Source organism: Sipha flava, unplaced genomic scaffold (assembly GCF_003268045.1).
Source record: "Sipha flava isolate LNK unplaced genomic scaffold, YSA_version1 516_pilon_pilon, whole genome shotgun sequence".
Lineage (NCBI taxonomy): Eukaryota > Metazoa > Arthropoda > Insecta > Hemiptera > Aphididae > Sipha > Sipha flava.
This window is the reverse complement of record NW_020273459.1, coordinates 46,384-68,660: the sequence shown is the minus strand read 5'-3', so window position 1 is coordinate 68,660 and position 22,277 is coordinate 46,384. Positions and strand designations below refer to the sequence as shown.

The 22,277-nt window shown below is 26.9% G+C and overlaps 1 protein-coding gene across 7 annotated transcripts in view; it reads left to right on the top strand.

The window, feature by feature from the left end:
- The window catches only part of LOC112690668 (transient receptor potential cation channel subfamily A member 1), a 43,774-nt gene extending 22,705 nt beyond the window's left edge, over positions 1–21,069 (top strand). For 2 of the 7 annotated variants that reach the window (XM_025564721.1, XM_025564720.1), the window contains 18 exons: positions 2,784–2,874; positions 6,935–7,130; positions 7,816–7,898; positions 7,984–8,068; positions 9,578–9,787; positions 11,910–12,146; positions 12,222–12,422; positions 12,965–13,256; positions 13,317–13,653; positions 13,730–13,874; positions 13,936–14,028; positions 14,108–14,335; positions 14,415–14,677; positions 15,731–15,857; positions 16,010–16,291; positions 20,147–20,306; positions 20,537–20,664; positions 20,732–21,069. In XM_025564721.1, the coding sequence (XP_025420506.1) occupies positions 2,784–2,874; positions 6,935–7,130; positions 7,816–7,898; positions 7,984–8,068; positions 9,578–9,787; positions 11,910–12,146; positions 12,222–12,422; positions 12,965–13,256; positions 13,317–13,653; positions 13,730–13,874; positions 13,936–14,028; positions 14,108–14,335; positions 14,415–14,677; positions 15,731–15,857; positions 16,010–16,291; positions 20,147–20,306; positions 20,537–20,664; positions 20,732–20,887 (3,314 nt within the window). In that variant the 3' untranslated portion in view covers positions 20,888–21,069. Of the gene's footprint in view, positions 1–2,783; positions 2,875–6,934; positions 7,131–7,815; positions 7,899–7,983; positions 8,069–9,577; positions 9,788–11,909; positions 12,147–12,221; positions 12,423–12,964; positions 13,257–13,316; positions 13,654–13,729; positions 13,875–13,935; positions 14,029–14,107; positions 14,336–14,414; positions 14,678–14,729; positions 15,858–16,009; positions 16,292–20,146; positions 20,307–20,536; positions 20,665–20,731 lie in introns of those variants that run through there. The other 5 variants (XM_025564724.1, XM_025564723.1, XM_025564722.1 and 2 more) reach the window with 4 other exon arrangements.
- Positions 21,070–22,277: the final 1,208 nt, after the last annotated feature.

Sequence of the window (22,277 nt, the reverse complement as noted above, 5' to 3'; positions counted from 1 at the left end):
AAAAAATGCAAAATTTACTTTATAAAACTTAAAAAATGTCTTTAAAATTTAAAAAAATTACATTACATGTACATAAATATTTTATATTTATGTATTAATTATATATATTTAAGTATTTATTTTACATCATGTATTAATAAATAAAAAAATATTCTTTATTGCTACAATAAATCAGAGAGCATGGGTTGTTCCCCAATAAGTTTTTGTAGATATACATATTTTTTTTCTTGTTCTTCGTTGTACTCCATGAATATGTTTGTCTCTTGAAATAGGTATGTTGTTGTATAGTAAAACGTTTTTTAACAGCAAATTTTACATTGTATACCTTACACAATAATACTAATCCATCGGTAGAAAAAATCTATATCTATAATTATTAATTAAAAAAACACCTAAAATTACTTAAAAACGCTTAAAATGCCCTAAAAATTAAAAAATGATCTTAAAATCAAAAAAAATCATAAAATGCAAAAAAATGCAAAGTAAAATTTATTATTCTAATTTAAAAATACCTAAAACATATTTGTAACAAAACGAGAATCATACAGAAAGCTTCAGAAAAAAATGAAAAATGCATCGAAATCCCAGCCCTAATTATAAGATTTACAATGTAATATACTAATATGTATAGGATTGTCATATTTGACTAAAGTCTCGTCGGAATATTCTAAGGATTCTTTAAATGTATAAAAATACTCAATTTTGTAATATACATCATAATTCTTTGTTTTAGATTAAATAATTGATTATGTATTTATGTTACATAAAATAAAATATTTTTAGATTATTTCTGAGTATCTACCTGGATAACCATATTTTTCAGAAGATTTTTCTTTTTTCAACAGTTCTTTGTTCCCTTAAACATATTTGTAAAACTCTTTGTAGAATAATTAACTCGACACTGTAAAATCGATTCCATATTCTCTAGGAGCAGACAATTTCGTACATCAGTCTACTGGGCCAACATTAACGAAAAAACTCTTATTGTTAAGTTGTACAAGTTTAAAAACATAATTTTTTATTTTCGATCAAATATTCGTATACTATAAAACAAAATTTGAGAAATTTGCAATGCGCAATTTCAATTGAGAGATTGTAGTGTTTTGTTGGCACGTCTGGACAGCAAACTCAATAAAGGCGACAATCCCGATACATCGAGATGGACGGCAACCCTAAATATGTGTGATCATATAATATATCATCACACATACATATATTATATGATTTATCTCATACGCATGGATGATCGACTTCAGTGAAATGGTACACCTATAAATACAGTACGCTTATAAATACATTTTACTGTACGTCCGTTTTTCTTTTTGTACATTATGTAAAAATATTACACTATTCATTTGATCATAATAATTGACATATTTATCGCATCTCAAACGAACTTATAATTTACATGTATTTATGTAATGATGACCGTTGAGTGAAGATTGAGAGAATTGAAAAGAAGAATGATTGACGTGAGTATTCACGGCAATACTTATCTACGGAGTAGAGACTTTGCAATGGATGTTATTCACACGTTACCATGCCACATAAAATATATTATATTTTTAAAGTTTAAATAATCATTATGAATAAATTCATACAAAAAATATTTCAAAATAAATATCCTTCGTAATTTTCGAGTATACGATAATCGGAAATGCATTTTGAAGTAAAATTTGTTGATATTTTTTTCAATAGGGAAATATAATGATTAAACATTTAATTTTGAATAATAATATTTTTATTTTAAAATTGAATCTGTATAATTATTATTATTTATATATTTTTTCAATATTGTTATACCCTTTTCAACATTATGTCAAAGAAACATTCTTTTAAATCTAATTTATATTCAACAGAATACCCTACTCGTGTTTTACTTATTTAAAGTCAAGTATTTTGTTATTCAAATGACATTCAGTGTAATGCAATAGTAACGGTGGCAAAATTGTTTTGATTATTTTCTTATCACCTTGGGTTTTAACGTTCATCAGTGACGTTCTGTTGTGTTATAACTCATAAGTATTGTAAGAGTTCGAAAAAGACAAGTGCTCCTGACCGCAAATTTTTGTTTTGTAGTCTTTTTTTCGACTAAAGTTAGTTATATCATAATATTCAAATCATTTACTTATTAATTATAATTGAGTAGAAATAAAATTATTTTATTTTAAACAATGTTAATGAAAGATGTTTGATTCATATTTTTACTCGATGTCTGGAAATAAATATACTTTTGTTAATAGATTAACGCTTAACGTATGGATTAAAATGAGTTCCATAATATACTTTGTTTTATAACTCAATGATTTATTCTATTTTTTTAACAATTTGAATGGCAAAAGAAGACTCAGAAACAATAGTAACATTCATATTTAAGTAGTTAAAAACTACCTATTACTCAGTACTACCATTTATCATTGATTATATAATATACGTACTCGTAAATCATAATTCAATCGATTATAAAACCAACGCTACCAATCGGCAGTCTATAAAAAAATAATTTTAGTTGTTCAAAAACCACCTACATCGTGGACTAACTATCTATTATATAATCGATGCGTTTATCTCATATTTACCATAAATCATCGATATAAATTAGAAAAAAAAAAATCACTGAGTGGAATTTTCCTTGTTTTTATATTATGTTATATTATTTTATGTTTTTATATCACATCGCTGTATTTTATGATACGTTATAATTATTCAAGTCATTGTAGGTCATTGTAGGCAAGGATAAATTCAAGGATAAAAATGATTTAATATAATCATTTTTCAAATAGATTTGAACTTACGGGATTCTTGTGGAAATACTCCAATTCACATTGCAATCGAGCACAACTCATTGGACGCGCTGGAATATTTACTTCAAAAGTGAGCAACATTATTTGGATTAATACTTAGCAATAAACAATTTTAAGCATTTCAAACGCAGTACTTATGTTTTAAAATTTGAATTTGATCATTTATCCATAGGATTTTTAAATAATTGATTAAGTTATAGTATATAGTTATAATAATAACTAATGATTTTTAACTAATATTTTATCTATAAGTGCAAAAAAAATGATCTATATAATTGAACACAAATAACGTTACACAAATATTATAACTACTATAATACAACATTAATTTAAAAATGTATAATTATCCTTTCTTTTAGGTGATCAATTGTTAAAAAAGAAAAAAATTGTAATCTTATTTTATATTGTTATTTCACATGGTTAAAGCATACAAAACAGTACAGTTTTGTTTGTTTGCTATTTATATTTCATAAAGTATTCTAATAAATAAATATACTTCAATTTAAATACTCTATAATTATCTATCATAAATAATTTCATTAGAAAATTAATAAAAAAAATATATTCCTGTGAAAAAATTGTTATTTATTTTTTTTTTTTTTATTAAAATATTGTATTTACAATCTGTATTAATATTTGCACAGTAAGTAAATTAGGTAATACATTATTTTATTTTCATTTTTTTTTTTTTTTTATGAATCATATGAGGTGGGAAATCTATTCAGTAGTAGAACCCAAAGTCATCATTATTATTTTTTTTTTTTGGCCAGAACTAAATCTTGTGGTAGTCCGTTGTTCAATGTTTTAAATTTATATTTTTGTCAGATTGTTCATATGCCCATTTTTCCAGACAGTATCATAGGCGGTGTTGAAGTCAATGAAAGTAGCTCCGGTTTTTTTGTGGTCATTAAAGAATTTTTCTATGTGCGATAGCAGGGCTGCAACTTATTCACATCAATCTCTTGAGCGCCTAAAACCTGTCAGTAAGCTGGGTATTTCGTTTCATAATAACTCTCTCCATTAGTTTTATCATTATGCTTAGTAAATATATAGGTCGATAACTTTTCAGGCTATCAGCGAATTTGTCTGGTTTGAGAATCTCCACTACAAATGATTGTTACCATAATTTAGGCGATTTCCCTGAACAAAAAATTTAGAAGAGAACATCGGCAACCCATACAGTAGCTTTGGGCCCCAGATAATGAAGGAACTCTGGGTATAAGTTATCATTCCCTGCTACTTTTCCTTTTTTTATTTCCTTAATGACTTCTACAATTTTAGAAGCCTGAAAAGGTAGCGTGATGGATGGAAGAGGAGATGCTTGTCTCTTGAATTTATGTTATATATCTTTTTTTTCACTCTTCTTTTGTGTATCTTGTCCACATTGCCTTTGGAATTTTCCAGCAAAACCGACGTTATTCATTGTGCGCTGACCTTATTTTCTGTTTCCTTGAGTTTTGAACTATCTTCAAGTCGTTTTAAAAGCGTCTAAGCCTTTCTGCTGCTATGCTGCTATTAAGTCCGTTCAATACGTGGACAGAACTTGGTTATGTAAATACTGGTGGCTGGTTTGTTTTTTTATATATGAGAATTTTAATACTACAAATTGTATAGAGGATGACATTTTCTATTTCATTATTGGTTTTAGGTGAAAGTTTTAAATTGGTAATATTTTCCATTATTTTTGAGAATTTGTCACAGTTGACAGGATCCTGAGATAAGGATGAGTATGGAGAATTTAATGTAGGTGTTTTGTTTAAAATTAGAAGGACAAAGGTGTAATTTGAGCTGAGTTCACATAAATTACTTATGGAGTGATTAATATGTCGAGGTAATTTGGAAATAAAGAAATCTAATACATCTAGATGTCTGTTTTCGTGTAGAAGCCAATACGTTGGCCCATCGGAACTAATAAACAAGTTATGGGTTATTGTTGATGATTGCGAGAAGCATTTTTCCTCTAAAGTTTTCAGAAATACACCCTCATTGGGAATGTTTGGAGTTGATGTCGCCTCCCACTAGAAAGTGTTGGCCAAAGGATTGAAGAAATTGCTCAAACTGCAGTGAAGTTATTGAAAGACGAGGATACACAGGATACGCTGCATACATTTTTATCAGAATGTGATTTACTGTTTTTTGGATAGTGGTTGACTGAAAAGTGTTAATCTAGATACAGGAAATTTATTGATACTGTATTTTAGAGCATATAATAATAGCTGACCTTGCATAAGTAGTTTTATCAATATGGTCTGATTTATACATTTTGAAAACATTAACTAATGTTTATATTTTATGTTTAACTCATGACTCATTTAATAATGACACGCGTAAGAGTCTCACAAATCTTTATGGGCTTCAGTTTATTTAGAGGATATGTTCACTAATATTTATATGTATTCTTGAAGGAAAGCAAATTGTATATGGAAAATAACATATAAATTAAAAAAAATTTGATTTTTTTTGATGACCTAAAAATACAATAGTGTAAATCTAGTTAAAACACTTTTAGTTTAACTCAAAAAAACTTTACACGAATCAGAAATCTACTATTGCTAATACATGAATAATATTATGTATTATACATATTATACATTGATAATATACTATTATTTCCTAATAAAAATATAATAATTCTGAGTAAAATAACTATACCATAGACTCGAATTAAGCGAAAACATTTATTCGATTTTTTTTTAATAGTATTCGCAATTATTTCCTTAAATTGTCATGCACATAATTATTATAGTTATAATGTCTACTCATTCTTCAGTATGAGCTATGGTGTGATATTTTTAACACAGTGTTAACATTTTGTATTTAAACATCTCTGAAAAGGATTGACACCAGGGACGGATCTTTGGAGGAGGCAACGTGGCGATTGCTCCTCCCTTGGGCTTTTTTTTTTACAGATTTATTTAATATTTTTTATATATTATTGTAAATATAAAATAAATCATTTATAGGTTTGTAAATGAAAAAAAAAAAAAATATTAAATTATTATTGTAATTAATATTTTGAATAGTGAATTTTTATAGGTAATTAAATAAAGAAAATAAAGAATTAATTATTTGTATTAAGCGTTGTACTTATTTTTCAATAAATTGGTTAAATAACGGTTAAGTATTCATTGTATTCTATGTATTACTTATAAATATTCCTATTCGCCCCCCCCCCCTAAACCAGGCTTCAGATCCGCTCCTGGTTGACACTTTGTAATTTGTATTACAAATATTGAACTACATGGCTATACAAATATCAATATTGAAAAATCAGGATGTTAAATACTCGTATTTCTACCAGAAGGTTTTATTTTATTAAAAAGGAATAAGATTTCTTAAGAGTACTTTTTATTCTGTAATGTATAAAATTGAATTTTCCGAAAACATAGTTGAATGCCTTATGAATAAATTTTTGTAAATCAATGTCTTATGTCAAGAATAATTTTGAACAATGTCGCGCATTTTATTAAATCTGAAAGGAAATCTCGCTTTCAAAGGGACTATGTGATTATGCAATTGTGTAGGTAATTGAAAATAATGATAACGAACTTTTAAATTCAGTAGTTTTTATTTTTTTTTTTCAAAATTTATATTTACACTTCCGATTTCATCGGTTTGAGAAAAACTTCAGCTCTATACTAACCATTAGTTTCCAATAATGTCTATTTTCAAATTTGTATAATATTTATGGATTATTTGTTTTATTTTTTTACCCCATAATTATTACTTTTACGTACATTTTTGAAATTTGACACAGTTTTCTTAGTTATTAATTATTAATATTGAATTTATTTGATTACAATGATAATTTTAAAAAATTTTTTATATAAAACAGTAAAACAGAATAGAGTACAGACATGATTTTTAATTGAAAAGCGGCCAGTAGTCAAAATTATTATAAATGTGTTTATTTTAAAATTCAGTTCAAACAATTAATGAATGCAATGAAAACATATATCAACTGTAATTATACAAATAAAAAGACTTATAACATTATATAAATATAGTATTAGGTATTTCATAATTATTTTGATTTAATACAATGAAAAATACTTAGTTATACTTAGTTATAGTTATAGCAATATAGTTATACTGGTTTACGGACCATCATTGTTTGTATGTGTCTAAAGTGGTGCCGATCCAAGTGCATTAAATGATAAAAAGCAAGCGGCTCTACATTTAGCAGTCGAGCTAAACCGTGTAGCCGTTCTCCAAGTGATGTGTAAATTCAAAGATCGGATCGATCCCAGGCAAGGTGGTAACCACGGTAGAACAGCACTTCATTTGGCTGCCATCCACGATAATGATGAATGTGCACGTATTTTGGTAAGTTATAAATTAATATTATTACATCATTTTATTTAAATCATTATTATTGAGAAAAAAATAAGATACTTACAATCTGTTATGTATGTTCTTGAATAATACATAACAATTTTATAACTAATACATACACTACTATACTTGATTCAGATATTTGCACCAAGATATTGCAGATACATTACAATAATAATAATTATTATAAAATGTGTGTTCAAAACTTATAGCTTACGCACAATGTTTTAACTACTGTATATAACAACTTTTTTTCAACAAGCTATTATTCCTTTAGAAATGCATCACAAACACCAATATTTTCAAATTTATGATAAAACGGTGTTGATTTGTATTGATTGTTTTATTTATAACTACTTCAAATCGAATTGAATTTAAGTATTATATTAACATACATATCAAATGTAAATCTTATATTATCTATGTATAATTATGTTAATGATATTGGACATTAGTTAACTATTATCCAACAACTCCTCTTTAAATGTGAACATAAATATATGTGAATATGAGATTATAAATAAACATAACTAGCTTATTTTACATTTAAATGTACAAAATTTAGCACATAAAAAAATCAAATTAATATTTTCGATTTTAGTGAACACCATTAAATTCATAACCCATTTAAATATATTTTATAGAATACGGGAAATATTTATTAGATAAATTTCAGGTCACAAGTCTTGCAGATTCGAAGTTTAAATATTTCAAAGCCGAAGACACTATATCAAATCAAAAATCACAAAATTTTATAGCGTGAGAAAATGAATTTATTAAATTTCATAGATTTTTATTAATATTAAATAATATTTAAATGCCGATATGAACCCATTGATTTCAGTTTCTTATGTTCAGTATTCAAAATGTGTTTGACATGGAAATACACTAAATATTATAAACATCAGTGCAATATCAACCCACTAAAGGTTTGACTACATTCGGATACTATCTAAATGAGCGTCCTTTATTCAACATAATTCATATTAAACCGTTATTACTAAAAATTTTCTGAAATCTATTCTCTTATAATTTTAATGTGTTAAATGATGTACCGATTTAATTATCTCATTTGACATTTTCTTTTGGCCTAAAAATAAAACTAAAATCGAATTTTCTGTCTTTTTATTTTGTATTACTCGTATTTTCAAACTATAATAAATTTAGTTATACGTAACTTTTTATGATTGCTAACGCAATTAGTTTATTTTAAACTAAATACTTAACTAATGACTGATTATGCAATATTTATGTAATAGGTAAAGTTAATAATTTGAGTGTTATTTATTTCAAATAATTTTAAATTTTTTTATAAATATTGTATTTTGGAATACTGGTGTTTCAACAAAATATTCAATTAGCTTTACGTAAAATACAGAGCTATTACACTTATAATAATTTTTCCAAAAATTTAATACTTTTTTTTTATTCTAGGACATACATTTTATGTATTGTAATACTATAATAATAGTAATACACTTTGGTTTACAATTTTTTTTAATCATATGCAAATCGGTCTAGTTTTATTATAGTTTTTGATTTTATATAATTGTATATACATTTCAAAAATCATTCCTCTAACCTTATGATTTAACGAATGTTTTTTAAAACTTCTTTAAATTAGTTGACAAATTTTTTAAAAGTTCATAAACTGTAATGCTTAAAAATTTTCTCTTATTTCAATTAATTTTTTATTCTTCTAGCCTTTAAATAAGTTATCAAATGGCCAAATTTTTTTCAAATTTATTTTATCAAATGATTAAAAAAAAATTAAAAAATGATTTGTGTTTTCAGTTATCACTTGTTTCTTGAAAATATGTAGTTATATCTTTTCAATAACAGTTTTTCATGGATCAGAAAATAAAATCATACATTTTGATACCTAAAATAGCAACTACTGTTATTCAATAATTCACAGTACTAATAGTATAACACATTTTTGATTTAGTACGTCTAGAATAGCTTAATGTTAATATGTTTATTTTATGAAACTTGTTACATAAACAAATTGTTATTGAGACTTGGACATAACTTATACTACGTATTAAGAAAATTGTAATAAAATATTTTATCAAATTATAACTCAGAATTCAGTCATAGCGAAATTTATTTATATTTATTGATACATTTTGTGTAGTTGTATAATTTACTTTGTAATACAACAGAACAATCACAGTAGTGAAGATGTATTTCTACATCGAGCTTATTGCTTATATAATGTTGTCCGGTGTGCGTTGCGTAATTATTTCTAGTCCGTTATTATAATATACCTACATTTTATATAAAATGTAATTCCTTTTAATTTTCAATATTGTGTATGGTAATAATGGATTATAAATGCCTGTCATAATAGTTAAAGTTTAAAGGGCGCTTATTTTTTATTTGGTGTGATCATTTCGAATAAATTATTTGACGTATCGATCATTTTGTGATTGTAGATGAAAGACTTGGGGGTAGATAACAGACAGCCCTGTCACAATGGATACTATCCAATTCACGAAGCAGCAAAAAATGCAGCGTCCAGAACGATGGAAGTGCTTTTGCAGTGGGCTGAAAGCAGGGGTGATTCGAGGCATCAAATGATATCGTTTTTCGATGCCGAAGGCAACGTGCCACTCCATTCCGCAGTGCATAGCGGAGATTTCAAGGTAAATAAAATACAAACACAATGATTGAAAAGCAAGTCAAATGGTGTAAAGTATCAAGCTGAAGGACTAAGATTACATTTCACAAGAGTTTTTGCATTTATTATTCGTAGTAGATGAAATAGATAAAAAGTGTTAGAACCTAAAATGGGTATATTTTTTCTATATTTAACACATATAAATTACAAAATAAAATATACTACTAAATTAAAATATTTGTCCATCAAAGTAACAAAATTAAAAATTATTTTACATTTCAAACTAATTCGAATTAAAATAAAAATATTATAAAATTAAAGTAAGCAAAAAGTATGAGTTTTTTCACTTAACATTCAAACACATGTTTGTTGTATTTATAAGATAAATAGAACTGTCATTTTACGAATTTCCAAACAATTTTTTTAATAATTGTAAAAAAACTGACAAAAAATTGTAAAAAATACAGCTTATCAGTTTTTGATAAAATCAAATTTTTATTTTTATTTTTAATCAATAATTAATAATAATATTAAATAATAATAATCAATAATAATCTAATCGACCTGTAATTTTCAGTGAATGCTTATATCACTTTTTGATTTAGACATAATTTTCAAAACATTTTTTATCTATTTATAGAAAGTTTAAATGTTCCTGTTTCTTAGCTATTTTTAAAAATGTTGATAGAATAATTTTGTTTTGACAGATAATCTTCAAAATGTATTACAAAGTTAATTTTTTTTTTTCAATAATACGAGTAGTTTATTACAATCTTTTAATTAAAACAATAAGCAATTTTGATAGCTAAGAGAGGTAAAAATAAAATACTAGACCAGTTACGTTTTATACGTCATTGAACATTACCAGGAAGAGAAAAGGAAGACATATTTTTGATGAAGAAGTTGGGATGGTTTGAAATTTAACATGGAATCAACAAGGTTTTTAAAATATTTATATTACTGATTAAAGAAAATAAATCAAGTTTCATTATAAATATTTAAATACCTGTTAAATTTCGACAAAACTATTAAACCGCGGAAATTCGTTACATTATTGGAATCAAAATGTCATAAAATTTTTAATTTTTATAATTAAGGCTTGAAAAAAAAATTATTATTAGAAAATCGTAAAAACTATTTATAAGTGCTACAAAATTAAATTTTAACAGACATTTTTCAACGAATTTTTATTAATCGATGTTAGTTATTTAGATAAAAACATTTCATAGATTCGAGTTATTTGAATAAAGTTTATGCTGTTAATATGCACTGAAAATATTCTATTTTTCCAAATTTTATTTATCTATTTCTTTTGTTAGATGAAAGTTAAAATATTAAAAGTTCAACCTACTCTAACCTAACCTAATTTTTAAGGAATTTTATTCTTCTGCTATATCAACCATTTTTAAAAATATCAATAGATCTCTTTCACTCAATATCGTTTTTTCGAGAATGTTTATACATTGTTTTCAAGTTCAAAATACCAACACAATAATACTATCCATCCATCTATTGATCTCACCTAACCGTGTTATCACACCTAACTTAGGAGTCTTACATTTTTATAGTACTTTAATTTATATTAATTATTAATTCATTAAAATCTCATTTACCGTATTGTCTCTAACAAATTAAAATTATAGTAGAACTTTCTTGCTTTTCTCTACCATAATCCAAAATCATTGTCGTTTTTTTACGATATATTTTATTCGTGTCATGAAATAAATTAACGTCGTTTTTTTACTTATCTTTTTTTTTTTTTTTGTTATTGGACGTAAGCTTTGTAATCAGAAGTTAATTAGATTTACTTTTACTTTTTCACAAAAAATATATTAAACATAAATACATTTTACAAAAACTTTTCTACTATATTATATACATAATTTTTCTGATAATTTTTTTATGTATCATATGTTAACATATGAATCAGTACTTTTGGAATGTAATATTGAGATGTTCTTATGATTGAAATGCCCTCGTATTTGTTATAATATAATGCAATGACATTAGTCGGTACATTTAAATATTATAGTTGTACTCGGATTTCAGAATATTACAGAATATACATGTAATGTAAATTGACGTATACTTTATATTTGAATATTTAAATATAATATACCCTATTAACAAATTTTAACAATTTCCAGGCTGTGGAATTGTGTTTGAAGTCTGGAGCTAAGATATCAACGCAACAATACGATTTGTCCACACCGGTTCATTTAGCTTGTGCACAGGGGGCCATTGAAATAGTTAGGTTAATGTTCGGTCTACAGCCTGCCGAAAAGGATCAGTGCCTATGTTCATGTGATGCACAAAAAATGACACCACTTCACTGTGCTGCCATGTTCGATCGATCTGAAATCGTCCAATATCTTATTGAAGAGGTAAACTATATACTATATATTATATCTCGCGTACTAAATATAACGGGCCTTTGATAAATTTGGGAATAATTTTAGGGAGCTGATATTAATGCGTTAGACAAGGAGAGTAGATCGCCGTTACTTTTAGCTGCCAGTAGATCAGGTTGGAGAACAGTTACAAGTTTAATTAGATTAGGTGCTGACGTTCAAGTGAAAGACTCCGGTAAAAGGAATGTGTTACATTTGGTAGTTATGTACGGGGGAAGACTTGATGAATTTGCTCACGAAATTACCATGGTAATTTTATATTAGTTTACTCAAGCTATACGTACAAACTGTTTGTGTGTTTTTTTTTTTATCGAGATCAAGGAACACAATAAGTTTATCAACATAATCTGTTACTTTAACATGCTATTTTTCTATTTTTTTTCTTGCTGTATGCGTGCCATTTGAATTTTTTATTTCCGCAGTAATTAAAAGAATTAACTACGTATTAAATTAAATGTTTTCCAGTGTTTATTTATAAATCAAATAAAATAATAGTGATATTACGTGAAATTAAATAAAATATAATTAATATTTTCTGATTTAATTACTTGCATTTTGCAATATTTATTATATTAATATAAATTAATCACATAATGAATATAATTTACTAGACGATTTTTAAATAGTTATTTATTAATAGTATTAAAATATTATGGACTAATTTATCAAATTTAAAATGTTTTGTTATTTCATACAATTTTCAAAATAAATACTGTTGTTGTTCGATTTTTTTTTTAATTAAAATTGATGATTTTACTCAATGTATAAAAAAAATTAACTTAAATTTACAGGCAAATAATCAAGATGCTCTAGAAATGTTATTAAACGAAAAAGACAATACCGGATGTTCTCCTTTACATTACGCCAGTAGAGGTGGTCATATTCGTAGCGTGGAAAGTTTATTACGGTTAGGGGCATGTGTTAATATAAAGAATTACAACGGAGAGAGTCCATTACATTTTGGGGCAAGGTATGGAAGATATAATATCGTCAAAAAATTGTTGAACTCGGAAAAAGGGGCTTTTATCATTAACGAATCGGACGGCGAAGGGTTAACACCGCTACACATAGCGTCTCAACAAGGTGACTTTTGATTTGCATAGATTTTTGATTAACGTGTATTAAAGATGTGTCTGTCCACAGGTCATACGAAAGTGGTGCAATTATTCTTGAACAGGGGAGCCTTACTGCACCGGGATCACAAAGGTCGGAATCCTCTGCATTTAGCTGCTATGAGCGGCTACACGCAGACCATAGAGCTATTGCATTCCGTGCATTCGCATTTACTCGATCAATGTGACAAAGATAAAAATACAGCATTGCATTTGGCAACTATGGAAAATAAACCCAATGCTATTACGTTGTTATTGCACATGAACTGTAAACTATTGTTCAACTCATTGGACTTGAGTGCAATCGATTACGCCATATACTATAAATTCCCCGAAGCAGCACTATCGATGGTCACTCACGATTCAAGGTAAATTGTTCAAAACCTTAATATTATGCTGTACTATGTGCATTTGGATGAAAATAAAATCATGTTATCGTTAAAGAGCTGAAGAAATAATGTCACTGAAGTCGGACAGACATCCTTGTGTTACGCTAGCACTGATCGCATCCATGCCACGTGTGTTTGAAGCTGTACAAGACAAATGCATCACGAAAGCCAACTGTAAAAAAGACTCCAAACAGTTTTATGTGGGTAAAACAATGGTGATAACATTGGTAAAAATATTCACCAACTGATGTCTCATTTCAGATTAAGTATTCGTTCTCGTGTCTTCAATGTCCGTTTGTACAAAAATGCGGAACTACTGGTACAATAAAACCCACTCCACTGCCTGCCTTAAACGTATGAAAGAGTCTTGTGTTCATTTATTTATTTATCCATATTACGGCTAATATTTTAACATATTATTTAATAAAATCAGGCAATGGTCGTCCACGGACGAGTTGAACTTTTGGCACACCCATTAAGTCAAAAATACTTACAAATGAAATGGAACACGTATGGAAAATATTTTCACCTAGCACATTTATTGTTTTACACGATATTTCTGGTATCCGTCACTCTGTTTTCATCTCAACTGATGGTCTACAACCACAATTCGTCGTTCAACATCACGAATGACGCTCTGCTAACTGTCGAGAACAATATCGTATGCTAGCAAAATTATACACTTTTGTATACCAAGTCAATTTTATTAACTGCATTAGTAAGATTATTTTATTTTTCAGACAAATGCGGCCACTCTGAAGACAGTAGCAGTCATGATTGTCATCTACGTATTCATTAACAGCGCGCGAGAGGGCATTCAATTTTATCAGCAAGGGTGGCCGTACCTACTGGATCCCACCAATGTAGTGGCAATATTGTTATACTTTTCAGCTATAGCTATGATAGCACCGAATTTGACTAACTGTTTGCTAGAATATCAAATATCTTCTGCCAGCATAACTGTATTCCTTAGTTGGTTCACGTTGCTTCTAAATCTACAAAGGTAACTCAGTTTAACGACGAATGATACTGAAATATTAATATTTTATTATTAGTCAGGAGGTCTCCAACCTACAAACTCTACTTCAAACCGGCCTGCTAAGTGAATTAATGTTTTGAAATCGGTTAAATCTTTTCAAATTCATTACTTCTCTAACCCCTTTAAAACAATATTCACTGATGACGCCGAAGGGTAACTCCAATCCCAATTGCATTAAAAAAAAAAAAAAAAAAAAACCTGATATCTGTTATATAGAATAACTCCACTTGGTCAACTCAAGTTTCATACATCTCTTATAAATTGAAAATTAAACAATTTTTTGTAAATTTAACAAATTCCTTAGATTTATCATTCTCATTAAAAAAGAATTTCTTCAAAAGTTTTCTCTTATATATCTATATAGTGTTCTTTCGTTCTCCCATTTCTTGAATATACATCAGTTCTTTGATATTTTCAGATCATACTATAGTAGAAATAGTCAGAAAATAATGTTTCAGCCTTAATTTGCTCACCTTCCACACGATTATACTCCTGTTTTCACGCTGTATAATTCCCTAGCCTTGATGATCGTATAAATCAATCAAATATTTCCCATTTTTTAACTTTTTCATAACATTATCGAATCTTTTAAATTTATTTCAATATTAAACTTTTGAATGCTCGCACGCTATTTACAACCATTAATACTATTCCATACTTTTTTCCTCTGCTCAATATCTGGATCCTTCGTCCTTCACTCGATTATTGCCTATTGCAAACCATGGTGACTCCTTTTCTATTAAGCCTTGATTTTTTAATTTAATCTTAAACTCTCTTTTATTGTACTACTCTCTCAACTAACATACCGTATAAAAAAAAAAAAAACATACCGTAACTATATTTCGAAGAAAATAAAAATAAAATGACTCCGTGAGTAAAACAAACTGGACATTCACGCAAGTCATTTAAGTAAAATAAATCCAGTAAATCATTAAAAAATATCAGCCTATAAGCTTAATATCAGTATTATAAATAGCGATCGGGGAATAAATTATGCGTGTGATTTTTTTTTATTAGATTCGATCAGGTAGGGATATATGTTGTGATGTTTATCGAAATATTGCAAACCTTGATCAAAGTACTACTCTTATTCTCAATACTAATTGCTGCTTTTGGTCTAGCATTCTACATTTTACTATCAAGGGTAAGTCATCCATAATTAAGGTTTTAATACATTTCATCGTAATCCTGCATGTTGTATAGGTGAAATTATTTTACCGTAATCCTGCATGTCACATAGGTGAAACATTATTTTATCTAATACAAATCTAGTTTTATAAAAATATAATTTTCAAGGGTCGTCATTTGGCATTCAGTACGATACCGATGTCATTATTGCGGACGTTTGCAATGATGTTAGGTGAAATTGACTTGCTTGGAACTTATATACATCCACTGTATAAGATAGATGAAAATGGCCAAAATAGAACAATTCCATACCCAGTACCCGTGTTCTTAATGCTCGGCGTGTTTATGGTTCTTATGCCCATTCTGCTGATGAATCTACTCATTGGTTTGGCTGTTGGAGATATAGAATCTGTCAGAAGAAACGCGCAGCTCAAAAGACTGGCAATGCAAGTAAGATAATTTACAATCACATTTTATTTTATTAATTTACTATACCTACTTCATGAGGAACGGTTTAATAGCTTAATAAAATGATCCTATGAAACTATATTAACGTAAACCTTTTTTATGCTATTTTTTTACGTGGTAATATACTTAAATTTATAAAGTTAATTTTTAATTTACTTTTCAAATTAACACAAACAATAATTTCCTACAAGGCATTACAATGTATATTTGCTATTGTCCATTAAGTATTATTATGCTAAGTTATTCTCGTAGATATGTACTTATATAGTAGTAGTATAAGATTTATTTTAATAAAATATTATTGATAAAAACATCAATTGCACTTTTCAACTCATACTCGTATCGTATAATTTATTATCTTACTCATTATGTTATTGATATCCAAATCGCCTTCGTATTACAATAAGTTATTTGGATCTATCGAAAGAGACACTTGCGATCTCACTCGAATTCAAGCATACATTCAAGATACATATTTTTAAAAATATGAATTTACGTTCATAAATTTGAAAATAATAAAATTTAACTTTCTCTTGTGTGTTCAATATCAAATTTCAAAAAATCAAAACGATAATCAGATATTTTCGGATGCTAGAAAAAAAATATACAAAATTAACAAATGACTGTTAGCGTAATTACTAGATCTCGGAAGTTGTTACATTTGCATATTTTTTCCTATTATTTGGATTTATTGGTAAGTAGGTTGTAAATTCATTTTATGTAAGTACGAATTAAAATCTAAATATTTTTAGTGCTACTTAATGCAATTTTCTGCATTTTCTCGATTCGATTGACATTTGATTGATTTTTTTTATTTATAATACAATTTTAGATACTTTTAAATATTATTTATATGATTTAATTTTTTTTTTTTCGTAAGATATAAAATAACGATGGGGGCCATCAGATATTAAAATATATTAGAATAATATAATAATAAATAATAATGTATGGTTATTTCGGGCTTTGTCGATTATGATGACAATGGTGCAAGTATTATTTGATAAGACGATACACGAGTTATACAGCAAATCAAAGATCTTTAATGTTTGAGGACTTAAATAAATCATTTATCGTGCAGCGCAATCATTCTTGAGATAGGCACACAAATGTATATAAGAAAATAAGATAAAAATTGTTCAAATAAAACGTTTTTAAATGTTGATAATTTTGTTTGTAGGCTCCTGGAAGACCAGACTAAAACCACTAATCCAGTATTAATATACATTTTTTATTTTGAAATATTTTTTAAAAAACTTACATTTGTAATATATTAGTCTTAGTAAAAAATAATTTTACAATTTTTTTTAAATTGCTATTTTGGTGAATAAAAAAGGTTATTACAATTTTTAAATGCAACTTTGGATATTGTTTTAACAATAATGTAATCAATTGTAATGCTTTTTAGTATAATAACTACTAAGCTCTAGTAAATTATCTTACCTACATACAGAATCAGTTATCTCTTAATCCAAAAAAACTTTTAAGCCTATATGAAGAGGCTTATTTCGGAAAATTTTCTTCCAAGTGTTATGCATTGTAATGGTCAAGTGTCTGATAACAATTCTTTGAAAACATTAGATTAAAATTTTTAATCAGTTTATAAGCAATTTTAAAATACTACTAATCATAACATCACTATGAATAAACTAAATTAAATAGATATTAATAATGGTTTATTACCTATTTGTAAAGTAATTTATTAATTATCATAACTAAAACTAGACCCGATATCTGGATTGGATTTCATTCCCACTTTGTTTTTAAATGTATATTGCTATTAAGTCTTTGGAAATCTATGTATGTCAAAACAATTTAGAAATCCGTTTACAGGTATAACATCAATAATTAAGGGTACTACTAAAATTTTCAAAAAATCATAGAACTTAATTTATTGGATGCATTGAATCACACCCGAATCAGTAAGCAATTTAGTTTTTACAAAAGTAAATCAGCAGATACAACTATTGCCATTTTTATTTTTTGAGCAATTATGTGAATTTATGTCAAATCTGCGCAAAGAACTAAACAAAAGAAGAGAAAAAGGTGAAAAAGATATAATTATAAATTAGTAATTTATATTCAACAAATATATACGAAATTGTAATATCCTTCTATAATCTTTAGTAATCTTTAATAAATTGATTTTACTTTTTAGATTTTTATTAAATTAATTTTTTTTTTTTAACTTAAGTTATTCAGTTCTTTATGAATAATATAATTTTATATATACAATAATGATTAATAAATTAATAACATCCACGTAGTTAATTAACTATACAAATTTAAAACTTATTTATAAGGAGTGTATGTAGTAGATAATAACAAACTAAGTTACAATAAATTTAATTTCGACCTATTATTATCAATTCACTTTTGCAAATATTTGTATACATTTTATGATATGTACATGTTAAAATGTTTCAGTTTATAAAAACTTCCATGTGTAAACATGATCAAAGTAAAGTAACTTGATTGCAAGCAATTGCTCTCAACAATTGTGTGTTGAAAATGTTTGTGCTTATGAGGCAAAAACATGATTTTGTCGGAAACAAATTGATTTCGGTCTAAAACTAGTAAAACATAAATACTACATTTTTTTCCTTCTTAATAATTAAGATTGAATATATAAGTAGATAATATCAAAAAATAAATATATCATAGTACCTATAATATTTTCTACGCATAAAAAAATATTTCAGAGAAATATATGATAACTTTAAAGTTAGACTTCTATAGTCCTATGAATTTTTTACAAAATCAATGATATACTCGTAAAAATTCGAAGGATCTTACTTATAAATTTCAATATTTCTAAATATAAACATAATACTCAATATAGCTAGAAAATTTATATAATGATATTTACATTGAAAGCGAACTTTAAAACATCTTAACTACAAAATGTTCGGTAAAACAATAATTGATTTTGCAATGAAATCTTTTAAGTATATCAAATACTTTGACGCTTTTATTGAATTCAATCATTTAATTACAAATCCCTTCTTTATACTCGTATGATGGACTACCAATTTTTTTAATGTAATTTTGTAGTTATAGACTTTTATCCGTGCTACAAGAATCACCGAAATACCACTTAAATATACTACATAATTGTGAAAATAAATTTGAATGGCTATTCTTGTACCAGGTTCACACTATTGCAATTTATTGCATTCTAAATTTGCTTGTAATATACATCATATGAGAATATGAATAGTAATAAACAAATCTATCTTTACATTAATATTCTTACAAATATTATACCTTTGTATGCAATTATGGTAAATCTTGTTAGTTTAAAAATTGATCTGATTGTGAGTAGAAGTGTTTTTTTTTATTTTTGACAAAACAGTATAGATTCAACAAAATAAAAGAATATTTATACTCGTAATTTGTGATATGCTTCCAAAAAAAATCTTAAAAAAGAGACAAAGGCACCAAAAAAAAAAAAAAAAAAAACTACGGATTCAACGATAGATTAATAGAAGAAATAATGTTGGAACATTAAATAGTTCATATTTTGAACTAAGAAATAAACCATCTTTATACAACAACTTTTTGAAAGTATTAATTGTATTAATTGTTGAATTAGATTCAATAAGTTTGCATTTATAATTTATCATATTTGCTCTATTTTTTCAATGCATTTTATTCATTTAGATTTTATGTTTAATTGTATGTTACTAAAAAATGTATGCAATTGAACTACCTCTATATGCGGTACAACTATAAAATTAACTAAAATTTGTACTTACGATAAATATTTTAAATCCTTTAATTTATCATTATCTCTACAAAATCTAGAACTTCTATTATCGATCTAATTATCTTCAGGTCATCTTACACACTGAACTCGAGCGCAAATTGCCACATGTGTTGCTGGAGAAGATCGATAAAGCTGAACAGATCGAATATCCTAACGAAAGAAAAACGAAAATGGGTTTTTTGGACTTAATCTTGCGAAAATGGTTTTGTAACCCGTTTTCCGATGACGGTAAGATTTCCAACAATCCTAAATTCAGCTACTCCGCTAAGGTTTACGGTTAGTCGCTCGCGGCTGCAGTTTAATCATTTAGTAACGCTGCGTTTACACTGACGAACAAACTTCGAACTTGAGATGCATGCCAAAATGCAATTATTTTTATCTTTATTAAATGTATAAGTGTAAACGTAGCTAAAAATATGTAGTTATTGATATTATTTGATTTTTAATATTATCGACAGCTGTCGAAATGGTGTTGGAGAACAATGAAAATCATTTAGCTGACGAAATAGACAAAGTCAAAGATCGATTGAAAACAATTACAAGCTCACTTGAAAACCAACAAACCTTCCTCCGCCTTATTATACAGGTATGGACAGTTATTTGCATACTCTCCATAAAAATGTTTTTACTTTTATTCTATCATTTTATTTCAGAAAATGGAAATTAAAACCGAAGAAGACGAGGTGGACGAAGGTGTATCGCAGAAAGAAATAGCATTTACCACTAATACAAACTCAAAATGGTCTTCGCCGAGAATAAGGACTAAACTTAAATCGTCTTTTAGTTTTTCGAAAAGCTATTCAAAATAAATTCGTTTAATAGTTTTTAGATAAGAATTAGGTATCTACGTCTTAAATATTAGACTAACATATAATACGTAATATATTGTTTTTAGGATCTACAATATTAATGCCTAATTTTTACAATGTTGGAAGCATTATATTTAATACGTCAGTTTTATTACATTTTAATTTAAAATTTTCAGTTGAATAAATTACAGAGATATATTATATAAATTATTATTTATGATCTAAATAATATAAACATAACAAAATCTCGAATTAAGTCTGGTTAATTCATAGCTCTTAATCCCATATTATTAAAATATTTCCATATTTATCTATAGAATATTTACTTTTAAGCTAGTCGTAAAATAGTTAATCGGTACCTAGTGGTGGTTATCATAGGTTGACTAGAAAGGAGAGCGAATTAAGGCTTGTAATAATAATTAAGGACTAAAATGCTTCATATTTTTTTATTAATATTGATGTCAAATTTTATTACATATGCCATCCATATATAAATATAATTTAATGGAATATTTTTTTCTAAATGTTAAAAAATTAAAATTAATAATTACAAGTATTTAAGTACTTATAACACTTAACTAACCTTTTATAATCAGCTTCTTCACCAAAACCAATTAAAAAAGAAAAAATATTTTATATATCTGAAGTTAAGAAAAAAAAATAGAGATCAAAGAGGATATATGATCCACCTATTACCATTCTATACAACCACTACTGAATTATAAAATCATAATTCCTTATAAATTATAAGTACACAAGTACATTATTATAACTATTATCATACCATAATACATAGGCGTATTTACGGAAGGGGCCGGCTGGGCACTGTCCTCCGGTTGAATGTGCCTCCAACAAAATCATGCCAAGATAAAAAAAAGTCATGCGATCTGTACTCATTACCTACTGACAGTTTCAATAGAGTATAGTATTTTTATTTGAATTTTAAATATATTTTAATTAAGGTCTATTCACACATATCAGTCACGATACGGTTCAGCTCCGTGAAGTCGGGTCAGTGTCAATCTTGGAAAATAACGTTTCGCTAAATTTATATTGCGTCATCTACACTCATCAGTTTTCGATCCGAATTCAATCCTTCAGTATCCGTTCAATCACAGATCCGAGGACTTTTGAATTATCGTCAACGATATTTTCTGTTTTGATGGACAAGAATTGTAGGCGAAATGGATGATGAACAACTCATCGAGTGTGTTCGATACTATGAAGTGCTGTACGATCTTTCAAATCCAAAATATATGAACATATATAGTGTCAAAAACTCTATTTTGCCATGCCTCATGCACTTTCGTTTCTTCGGTTTCCTCATTTAAAATGATCGCGATAATACATAATTCTTCGTCAGTAAAATTTGCCATATTCACATTGTAAT